Source organism: Pectinophora gossypiella, chromosome 5 (assembly GCF_024362695.1).
Source record: "Pectinophora gossypiella chromosome 5, ilPecGoss1.1, whole genome shotgun sequence".
Lineage (NCBI taxonomy): Eukaryota > Metazoa > Arthropoda > Insecta > Lepidoptera > Gelechiidae > Pectinophora > Pectinophora gossypiella.
The window spans coordinates 1149004-1161068 of record NC_065408.1 but is presented as its reverse complement, the minus strand read 5'-3'; the positions used below and the strand labels follow the sequence as shown (position 1 = coordinate 1161068).

At 36.7% G+C, this 12065-nt stretch overlaps 1 protein-coding gene across 7 annotated transcripts in view; it reads left to right on the top strand.

Annotated features, from left to right (window-relative positions):
• Positions 1 to 3152: 3152 nt before the first annotated feature.
• LOC126366702 (uncharacterized protein ZK1073.1) overlaps positions 3153 to 12065 on the top strand; it is a 77447-nt gene continuing 68534 nt past the window's right edge. For 3 of the 7 annotated variants that reach the window (XM_050009901.1, XM_050009900.1, XM_050009899.1), the window contains exon 1: positions 5092 to 5355. In XM_050009901.1, the coding sequence (XP_049865858.1) occupies positions 5342 to 5355 (14 nt within the window). In that variant the 5' untranslated portion in view covers positions 5092 to 5341. Of the gene's footprint in view, positions 3315 to 5090; positions 5356 to 12065 lie in introns of those variants that run through there. The other 4 variants (XM_050009896.1, XM_050009897.1, XM_050009902.1 and 1 more) reach the window with 3 other exon arrangements.

Genomic DNA, 12065 nt, shown 5'->3' with positions numbered 1-12065 from the left:
AGCGCGATCTGTATTTTTTTCGCGGGAACGTCGCCTGGAAATCGGGGTTTTGTTCAAGAAAACCACATCAGAATGTGATATTCCAAAAAGGCGCGTAGGTACGTTGTTTCGCTATAAGCGTAGTATTATTCCTTATTCTATGCTATAACGCGACTACCTATATGCAAAGGTTTGGTATAAAGGTGAAAGAAGATGCAGATTACCTTCATTCCTACGAGTACGACGACCGATGACCACGACCTCTGGGGTCTAGACTAGACACATTGGCCACAGAAGGGCTTAGCCAAGATTCATACACATATCATAAATCCATTCCTTAATCACTAATGCGGTGAGAAGAGCCACAATTAGAAGAAAACTTGCAGCCACTGTTGATATGAAGTACAAAGTCTACTGGATGTCTGTTCTTGATGTCTTAGCCAAGATACAATCTCTTTAATGCTAGTGTTTTTAAGGCCCTTATTATTTATTTACTATTTGTGTTTGAGAGAGCTCGAACTAATGTAGCCCGAATAGCCACTGCGACCTAGCTAGGTCTATAGTAGCCAAATCCCTTATTTAAAACTCCTCCTCTAGACCAATCCGTTCGATTAGATCCAGCGTCTTTTTAGGAGGAAGCTCCATGACCTCGTGGAGATCCATTATGTGCCCCCCAGTGCTCGGCTTCTAGTGTGTATGAGAGCCTCACAGCTGCACAGCAGGTGTAATGGCGTCTCATCCTCCTTTAGACAGAATCTGCATAAAGGGGACTCAGTCAGCTCCATTCTATGTAGGTGCTTGTTGAGTCTGCAATGCCCCGTGAGGGCCCTTATTAGGATCCTTACCCACCCTAGAGGGCCTCTGATGAAAATTTCTGAGAAAAAGATATAGTCAGTTGCTTTGAGTGATTCAGGTCAACTGAATTAGACCAATTTAAGGCCCTTACCTCACTAAGACCACCACCACCATAGTTGCGCCAACAAGGTCGTGCCACCAACAAAATGTATGAATTTTATTAAGCGCCTTTATATTAAACACCTTTATAGCGCAACTTCTGTAGTAGTTTTAAGTTCTAGTGATAAGAATCTTGTTTGTTACGCCATGGATATACTTATATCTGTAATGTTGCAAATGTGATTGTAAATACATAAATAAATAAACTTTATTGCCAACCGAATTCCGAACAATTGTTACTTCCCATTGGTGGCGCAATCACGGTGTCTAGGGACCAATTGGAACGGTTAGCCGAAGGAAAGATATGAGCTCAAGAGGTCCTGGGTTCGGTCCTCAGACGGGTCAATTTAAGAAAAAAAAATCTATTTCGAATGTCTTTTCTACCGACTCACTTGGCAGGAATGCCGGTCAACTACAATAAGTTACAAAAAAGAAAAAAAAATGTAGGAATAAGTCGACATTCGATGGATTAGGCCCAGCAGTGGGACGTAAATAGCTGGCCAACACCTGCATTGTACATAATTTAAGAAGTAAACATGTACAGTACATATTTCTATCCGCTGACCAGCTGTTCATTCATTCATATAAGCCGAGTGTCACGGGCGTTGTGAGGCGAGAACGCCATCAATGTAAACAATTAACGGAATCGGTTTCTACGGGATTGAAGCGGTTCTAACTAACTTGCTCTCGTATACAGGCTGTTGGTACAATATTGACTTACAATGCCAATTTCGGCGAAACATTTCAGGTACTTACTGAAGTGCCCTCCGAAAAACGGAATCCTGTTTTTTTTTTCTTCTGTTCGTGAACTGAATTGTAGGATTATCAGAATATCGCTTAAATAGATTACGGATGTCATCGCTTTTGAAAGTCTTCTATGAAAATATCCAACTATTATTGGCAAATCCTTTCACCACAAAACAATCGAACAACGACCAACGTGACAAACCCTACAAACCATTGTCACGAATATAAATAATTATTGTCATAAATATACCAATATCAGATAATTACATCATGGCCACCTGTCACGTTGGTCTATCAGAAAGCTCGGTGCTCATCTTACGATAGATGTACAGTCATGAGCAATATAATGTACCCACTTTAGGACTCTGTCGCACTAACATATTTGATATTTAGTGAGACTTGCAGTTCAATTTGTCAAAAAAGTTAATGTGACATGGTACCAAAGTGTATACATATTAATGCTCGTCAAAAAAAAAAAAAAGCTCGTGACCGTACCTCTGACTACCCCAATTGGGATAATAGTCGTGAGCTTATGTTGTGCTTATTATAAGAGTTGAATACACCTACATAAGCTTAATGCTATTATATCATTCATTATGTAGGTATAATCATAATTAAGTGGGTGGTTTTTCATACACTGCAAGTCAATATCTTGCAAATATCCAGCTAGAACTTACATAAGTTGGCGACATACAGAAAATAAGATTTTTTTTATTGAAATGATGATGATGATCGCTCCGACCAATTTCGGCCATGGCGACCACTTCGACTCAAAGCGGTCAGGTACGCAGGATATATTAAGGTGCGCAGACGTTCGGCGTTATTGAAATAGGCTCGTGTTTGACCACAATCTCACCTGATGATGATGATGAGTGATGATGTGGTCGAGGGTGGATCACGGTTACCTAGCAAATGCCTATTCACTCTTGCCTTGAAGACTCCCAGATTATAACGAGTTGGAAAAACAGTTCCAGACGGACAGTTCCAGTCCTTTGCCGTTCGCATCAAAAACGTTTAGTGCGGATTGGTGGTATATCTACAACATAAGGATGAAATGCCCGCTGACGTCTAGTTGTCCGTAGATGGAATGGAGTGGGTGGAATTAACTCGTGAAGTTCCTGCGCACACTTACCGAAGTTATGGCTAGATACTTGCAAAACGTCAAAATATTCTAGGATATGTACAGTCATGAGCAATATAATGTACCCACTTTAGGTCTCTGTCGCACTAACATATTTGACATTTAGTGAGACTTACAGTTCAATTTGTCAAAAAAGTTAATGTGACATGGTACCAAAGTGTATACATATTAATCGTGACCGTACTTATGCGTTTACGTAATGATATTTTATCACCGGTGTTCGAAGACCTACGCAAGTATTGTTTATTTTTTCACCACCCTGTATATTACCCAATGAATCTCCAGTTATTAAGAACAAAACCAATAATTGTCGAACAGTCTGTGTTCTATTCGTCCCTGCAAAGTCGTCGATTAGTGCAGTACCCTCAATGTGATAACATTACGTGTGTTTACCTTTTTCTTATCGAATACTTTGAATATATCGTGTCAGTGCATAATGTATTTGTGTGGTGTGTCCAGCTTTTTTAGAAGACGCAGGCCGTCTATAGAAAGGGTGAGTTTTAATGTTATTATCATTCATAATTATAATTCCCCATATCAAAAATAATAATAAAAAAATACCATAAATAAATAATAAATAATTACCATATCTCACATAGTGAACGAGTGCCCTCTGCACCGGTTCCCAGGTGGCCGAGCTGCACTGTGTGACGGATGCGGCAGAGACTTGGTTAGGGGAGCTTCAGCTGGATATATGATCCACGCAGGATATTCTATTTTTGTCTGCCATACGCAATAATAATCATAATTCCCCAAAAAAATACGCGATGGCGCTGTACAGTTACCTTTATTTAACCTTCTAATTTATTTATTACTATGATATAAAGCTTTTTCGAGAAAATATAATATAAAATAAAATATAATATTATACTGTAGACGAATTTTTAAATGATAAGTTTTAATTTTAATACACACTTCCTCTCTTCCCTTCAACGTTGCTGTGCCCCACAGGGTCCATGTTTTAGTTCCTATGCCTATGTAACACCCCATTGTACTACATGGAATGCAATAGATAATTGAGAATTGAATTGAGAATTAAAATGTTTTAAGAGGTATAAAATTAGCTATAGAGCAATACGGACCTCCGCGTTAAAAATAAGCGCTTGTATTTTTTTAATTACTTATCCGAAAACTGTCAGTAGCCAATTTTATGCATTTAAATAAATTCGTGACCGAAGTAATAACATTTCATGTATCATTAAACACAATAATACGCGATTGATTTACTTGGCAGGCGCAATCACAACAAATAAACGGGAATATCTCAGTCTACGCCGGTGTCACCGACCATTCATTTAAATAAACGACATCGAATATAGAACAAATATTAATATACGTACGGAATCGTGTCAACAAACTAAAATTGCCCGGGACCGGGATAGGTGTAAATATTTTCAAAAGAACGCCGCTGATATTTTTGATATTACGGTTTTAGTTACCGATGCTAGTAATATTATTAATTAAAGGATCCCGATACCGACCCCGCCGAGGTCAACGATTTCCCTCAATCAGCGCTTATCGCTATCAACCCACTAGACTCAATTAATTCTTTCAAATATTTTTCCTCTCAGACGACGCCCTAAGCCGAGGTTCGCGCCCAACTGAGCACCTTCCGTTGTACCGGGGGAGAGCCTTCAGCGCTCCCCATTTGTCCGGCCAAGTAGTTAATGCCATCTGCGGCAAATCTACAATAAGTCACGTTAAAAAAAAAATAAAAAAATTAGTAATTGCCTACTTGACAGTTGTAACAATAAAATATGAAATATGTATGGTTGTTTATCATTTTATAAGATAATTTTTAAATGTTTTATTTTTACAAAATATACCCACTCCGGTTGATTGAGGGGAGGCCTGTGACTAGCAGTGGTACATAATAATGTAATCTTAGTCAGAGGTACATCCATCGCAAGATGAACTAGACTAGATATTATGATCTTACTAAGTTAGGTACTAAAATGTCTTGATGACTCATAGCTTTATACTGAGTTCGATAAAGAAATCTACAGACCATAGTGATGATTCTATTTCTAAAGAGAAAATTCTATTTCTTTTTATTTAAAAACAGTCAAACCGGCTAGCCGACAGATTAAAACAGAATATTACCTACGTGCGTAATCACAGGCTATATAAACACGCATTGTTTATCAACACTGATAAAAGTTTACGCCAGTTAACCAATTATTTACGTTTCTGCCAGTCGGCCGGGCTTGGTCTATCGTCTGATCCAATTTTAAATGTCAGGTTGATAATTGTGCAACCCGCTGGCTCCCAGTCAACTTTCTCACTCGAAGTCGCCAACACTTCAGGCCGGCAGACTACGAATTGTTCATTCGCCGCGACTCATTAACTGCGCTCACGCACAGCGCGGAACGCGGAAAACGCGAAACTTTTATCTAAAGCGCGATATCGCGAAACTTTAAACACTACGAAGTTCAAAGTGTAAACGATTTCGGTTCGCGGAGTGGACTATGTCTTTCAAATAGTTCGGTTTTCGTTTTAGTTCTGTGTTAAATTAGAACAATGGAAAGGAAAAGGTGTGAATTGGCATTTGTTATCAAGCTCCAAAATGAATGCTCTTTAAATATTTAACAACATAAGTTTGATAATTTGTTAAATGTTTAAATAACAAAAATAATAACTAAAGTAACTAAGAAATTAACTTTTGTGTATGAGAGTTGGCCCTATAAACTAACGATGTAATAACGATTAAAAACAAATATACTTAAGTATAAAATATAAATAAGTATCCTTACCTATAAAAGCAACAATGAAATAGTAGGATAGCAAACCGTTGCTGTCTTCTTCTTTCAGCTCTTAGAGCACTTAAACACTTACTTATCTAAAATAAATTGAATGAAGAAGTTGATGGAAAGTGTGAAACGAATATTTTCGCTGTAAATACTCAATTTTAAAATGTTATAACTAATGATACCTAAATGCATGTGCCTGAACTAAATCAACAAATAAATACCAGTAATTATAAACATTATCATCTGTTACAAAATGTAATGTAAATATTCCGATCTTTTACAACCAGAGGCATATATTAATACATGTCAAATACACATGTTATTAGATTGATTTGTCTGTTTAGAATACGTCTTATTTAATTAGGTTACCTACCTACTTATTTACATATTCATCTCCTTAGCATTATCCCGTTTTGCTCAGAGTCCGCTTACCTAACCTGAAGATTTGACAGGTCCGGTTTTTTTACAGAAGCGATTGCCTGTCTGACCTTCCAACCCGCGAAGGGAAAGCCAGCCCATGATACAGGTCACTCACCTCCGAATGAATTTCTCGCGAATGTGGGTTTCTTCACGATGTTTTCCTATTTACTTATTTAAATATTATCATTACAAATAGCATAATAAATATTTATTTCTTTCTTAAAAGTTATGATTTAATTATATCGGATAATACTTTTCTTTTGAAATTATAAGATCGTAGGTGTTCCTGAAATCCTGAACCCCTGGTACATCCGAATACATCCTCCCGGTAGTAAGGACGTAGTATACGATCATGATGATCCGATTACTCAAGCCATAGAGGCGACTGAGCAGCTCACAATAACAAAGACTTCAGGAACCCGACATCGACCTCGCTGGCGGCGTGGTCGATGATTTTTCTCATTCAGTGCTTACCGCTATCGGCCCACTACACTGAGACGACGCACTGGGCACCCTCATGCCCAGTTTGGCGGGAATCTCCTGTTGTCTTAAATTTTATACTGGGTGCGAGCCTTCAGCGCTTCCCATTAGCTCCACTGAGTTAATAGTACATACATAAATACCCTATATACGTTCCACTGCTGGGCTGCTGCTAGGAGTTAATAGTGTCACATACATACATACATAAACTCACGCCTATTTCCCACCGGGGTAAGCAGAGACTATAGAATTCCATTTGAATGAATGAATGAATGAATAATAATTTATTTCGGATTTGAAATCCATAGATGTTAGTAAGTACAAAGTAACTTAAACCTAATGTTAGTAACAGGTACATAAAACAAACAAAAGCAATAAAAATAAAATATGATAAATTTATCAGACCCGATTTTACCGGCGGACACCATTTGCTTCGATCCTGATACACTTCTAGTAATAGTGTCACGTATAAAAAAAATGTCTACTATTAAATCAATTGATACAGAATACTGAATGAAGGTTGGTTAAACCTATCTTTGGCCTTGATTAACGTAATCCACCTGTTCAAGGCAGTTGCATTGAAGTGGATTACAGTAATTTGATTACTTTCCACTTTCACTATTTACATAATTATTTGTTATATAGGAATCAATGAATTTTTTTTCTGTTAGAACATTTTCGGATATAAATGGGTCGTGTACTAGGTTTAAAATAAATTATGGAATGCTGATTACTAAAAAAAAAATAAAGATAGATCGAAAATTAACGAAAAACATTTTCTTTTTTCTATTTAATTTTTTTACGAATTGTTATTAAGAAAATCGAAATAATAAATCGGACATTTTATAAAGTTTTTCTATGACTTCACAATGTGCTTTTTCATACAAGTTAAATAGTACCTAATTTCGTGTTTGGACGTTTATTAAAAAGTAATTGACTTGACTAATTTGAAACTAGCCTATTATGATTCTTCTCTCGTGTGGGGTGTGAGATCAATAACTCAGTGTCAAGGTTACCATTGAGTCGCCAAAGGCCCCTGACATGGCTCATGTAAAGACTACACTTACATCAGTAAGTAGTACTAAATAGTCACTTACTTAGGTAAATAGTAGCCAGGACCAACTGCTTAACGGACCTCCGGAATAGTTCCAGCTGAGAGCCCTCAGTGCTCCCCATTTGTCCGGCCAAGTGGTTAATGCCATCTGCGACCTATATATTGGATGTGTTTCGAACAAAGATGGGTATTTCGGTCAATCGGGTGATCAGTCTGTAATGTCCTAAGCAAACGAGGGTTTACTAAATAATTTTGCTAATATGTCCTAACTGGGATTCGAACCCAATTTAGTATAGGACCTACATGTAGGTACAGTCATGAGCAATATAGTGTACCCACTTTAGGACTCTGTCGCACTAACATATTTGACATTTAGTGAGACTTACAGTTCATTTTGTCTAAAAAGTTAATGTGACATGGTACCAAAGTGTATACATACCGTACATCACACAACGGTACAGTCATGAGCAATATAGTGTACCCAGTTTAGGACTCTGTCGCACTAACATATTTGACATTCAATGAGACTAACTGTTTAATTTGTCAAAAAAGTTAATGTGACATGGTTCCAATGTGTATATGTCCTGGCCAGATCATAGAATTGACCATTTCATGAAATGATCGACCATTTCATGAAATGGTCGTATTTCATGAAATGGCCAACTTCAACTGACCATATCGTTGAAACGTCAGCGTTTAATGATATTTCCATCCACGTTTGGCCATATCATTAATGTAGGGTGTCCATGATAAGTGGTGTAATAAAAACGCGAAATAAGATAGGAAATAATGTATTACTCTAGTACAAAGTACAAAAATGTTTAAAAGTCAATTAAAAATTAAAAAGTCGTTTTCGATTAACGGAGTGTTGATGTAGTTGACATATACGCCGTAACTGCATCTCGCTTTGAAGTCGTCGTCATATTTTTTGACACTATTTCATGCCTTTGGTCATCATTTAGTATACTTTTCGTGTGTAAGATAAACATACTGGCGGCGTAGGGGTGGCCCAAGGGCCACCCCCGCCGCACCCTAACCTACTATTATGCCTTGTAAAAATTATAAAAAAAAGGATTATGATAATTTAAATTATGACAAAAACATTTATGCGTTTTAATAGAATCCTGTTTCAAGTAGTTAATGCCATCTGCGGCATATCTACAATAAGTCACGTCAAAAAAAGAAACTTTACGGACAGTAGGATCGTCTATATTTTTCTTTTTTAAAATTAATATCTCTTCATTCGCAGTTTTAATTATATCATATTTTGAAATCCAATAATAGTCCATTGATTTACGTAGCGTGGTCACTCGACCTTCATTATTTGCCATATAACCTAAAAATAAAAATAAAGTTGCTGTCTACTGTTAATACGAGTTTTTCTTTTCACTTTAGTGTCAAAACATTGCTTCAATGCACTTTTATCTTGTATTTGCTCATTATTATTCGTATTATTCGCGTTCACACAAGAATAATTATTGTCCGCCGCCATTATGCAAAACATAAACAAAGCGACACCAGCGCCACTACCGGTGGATAATGTTACTATTTTACGATATGATCGCTAACGTTTGGCCATATCATGAAGTAATCATGCATTTAGTTGGTCATATCGTTAAACGTTTTGTGTTCATTGATCTGGCCAAACCACATCATGATGTGGCCAACGAATGTTGTTCTATTTCATGAAATACGACCATTTCATGAAATGGTCGATCATTTCATGAAATGATCAATTCTATGATATGGCCACGATATATATGTCGTGGCCAGATCATAGAATTGACCATTTCATGAAATGATCGACCATTTCATGAAATGGTCGTATTTCATGAAATAGAACAGCATTCGTTGGCCACATCATGATGTGGTGTGGCCAGATCATTGAACACAGAACGTTTAACGATATGACCAACCAAATGCATGATTATTTCATGATATGGCCAAACGTTAGCGATCATATCGTAAAATAGTAACATTTTCGACCGGTAGTGGCGCTGGTGTCGCTTTGTTTTTGTTTTGCATAATGGCGGCGGACAATTATTCTTTTGTGAACGCGAATAATACGAATAATAATGAGCAAATACCAGATAAAAGTGCAGTGAAACAATGTTTTGACACTAAGTTGCGTGATTTTTATGAAAACCATTCGAAAAACGAGCGGAACGTCAAAAAACCATGGAGTTTGGATCGCATTACACAGGTTAGTATCTAACTATTCAAATCTTATTACTTACGTATTTATTAGTTTTCTTCTAAAATGACAGCTATTCAAATGTTTTATTTAATTATCTATTGACCATAATTACTCGTATTTACAGTAGGCAGCAACTTTTAACTTTATTTTAATTTTTAGGTTATACAGCAAATAAAAGAAAGTCGAGTGACCACGCTACGTAAATCAATGGACTATTATTGGATTGCAAAATATGACATAATTGAAACTGCGAATGAAGAGATATTAATTTTCAAAAAGAAAAATATAGACGATCCTACTGTCCGTATAGTACCGATGGAAAAATATTTTGAAATATTAACGGAAGTCCATAAAGCCGTTGGTCACGGCGGCCGACTGAAGATGATTTACAACATTAAAAATAAACTGTATATTCCTAAAAAAGCCATTGAGATATTTGTTGACCTCTGTTCCGTGTGCGAAATGAAACGACCTGTAGGAAAAAAAGGCATTGTAACGCAGCCTATAATTTCCAAAGATTTTAATGCTCGAGGTCAAGTAGATTTAGTGGATCTTCAATCTGCTCCTGATGGAGAATATAAATGGCTCATGAACTATCAAGACCATGCGACAAAGTTTTTACACCTACGGCCACTAAAAACGAAGAGAGCTGCAGATGTAGCAATGGAACTTTTAAAAATATTTTTAGAGTTTGGTGCTCCATGTATATTACAAAGTGATAATGGAAGAGAATTCACCGCTCATGTAATAGAAGAACTAGTAATGATGTGGCCCGAATGTAAGATCATTCATGGTAGTCCTCGACGTCCTCAAACGCAAGGCAGTGTTGAAAGATCAAATCAAGACGTAGAAAATATGTTGCGGTGCTGGATGCAAGATAATCAATCTACTAAATGGTCTGTAGGTTGCTATTTTGTTCAATACTATAAAAACTCCTCATACCACAGAATAATTGGCAGATCTCCTTATCGAGCAATGTTTGGTTCTGACCCGAAAACGATATTGAAAGGATGTAATATTCCTGAAAGTATTATATCATCAGTCCACACGGAAGAAGAACTTAACAAAATAAGCCAAAAAGGGGGTTCGATAATAGAGAACAATGAAACAGTTACTTTTATGGTCGTCGATAATATTTTAACTAAAGATGCTGGTAATGATCTGCCAATAAATAATACTGCGGAGGGCGTGGGAGCGAATAATGTAAAACTATTGTTGGAGACAGAAAAAAATAATGAACCGGTTGCCGATAATTTTTGTCCAGATGCTAGTGAAGAATATTAATGCACAGGAGACTATTGCAGTGTTGAAGACAAAAAATAATGAATCCCTCTCATTTGATGATCAGATGTGTACTGTCTGTGGGCAGGGAACGTCGGGAGCGCATTCCTGTAGTTCTTGTTCCAAACCAGTACATGTTATATGTGGCGTTTCTGTCGGTGAAGAGGGTTACGGAACCCATGTCCTGTGTTTTTTGTGTCAAAATGAACAAGTTATTGTTAATGAAAGAGAACAAGCTCACAGAGGTGTCAAAAGAGCTGCAGAGAAAATGGTCGATGCCACTATTAAAAAGCTCCCTTTGCTAGAAATTGGTAATTCGGTATTTTTAAACGTACCAAAAGTTGACCGTGGCCCTCTAGATACTAAAAATATTTTAGGAAAGGTTGTTGACTTAAAACACGGAGTTTACAAAATTGGAACTAGTTCAGGGACAATAAAAAACTGGTTTTCTCGTCAGGATCTACAGATATCGGGTAAAGATTATAATGAAATTGTATCTGATTTGCCCATATCATTACGTCAAGCTGTAACTTGCCAATCTATGTTTGGTGGTCAAGGCTTTCACAAATGCTCATGCAAGCCATCAAAAAACCAATGTCACACAAACAGATGTGCATGTTTTAAAAATAAGACTCTTTGTACCTCAAAGTGCCACCAAAGTTTGTCATGTATTAACAAGTGACTGAAAGTATCTCCAAATACTTCTTTTTTTTTTTCATTTGAAATATTGATATCCAAACTCTAACTTAAACTTTAAGTAAATAATGTGATATTTGTGCCATTTTTAAAAACTTTAATTAATTTTAAGTGTTTATCTTGGGGCCCATATCTAAGGTGTCTATGTGTAAGTAAATAAAAAATATTAGATCTCATATATTTGTGATAATTTGTACTATTTTAGGAAATGCTGAAATGTTATAATTTTAAAAGATATTTATGAGTTCAGGGTGAAAATATCTTATGGAGACAGAACTGGGGTCCTAAAAAGGCCACATTGCACCAATCCATAAAAAAAAACAATAGTGCAATTTGACAATTGCGGGTGTAAAAGTAAGTGCGCAA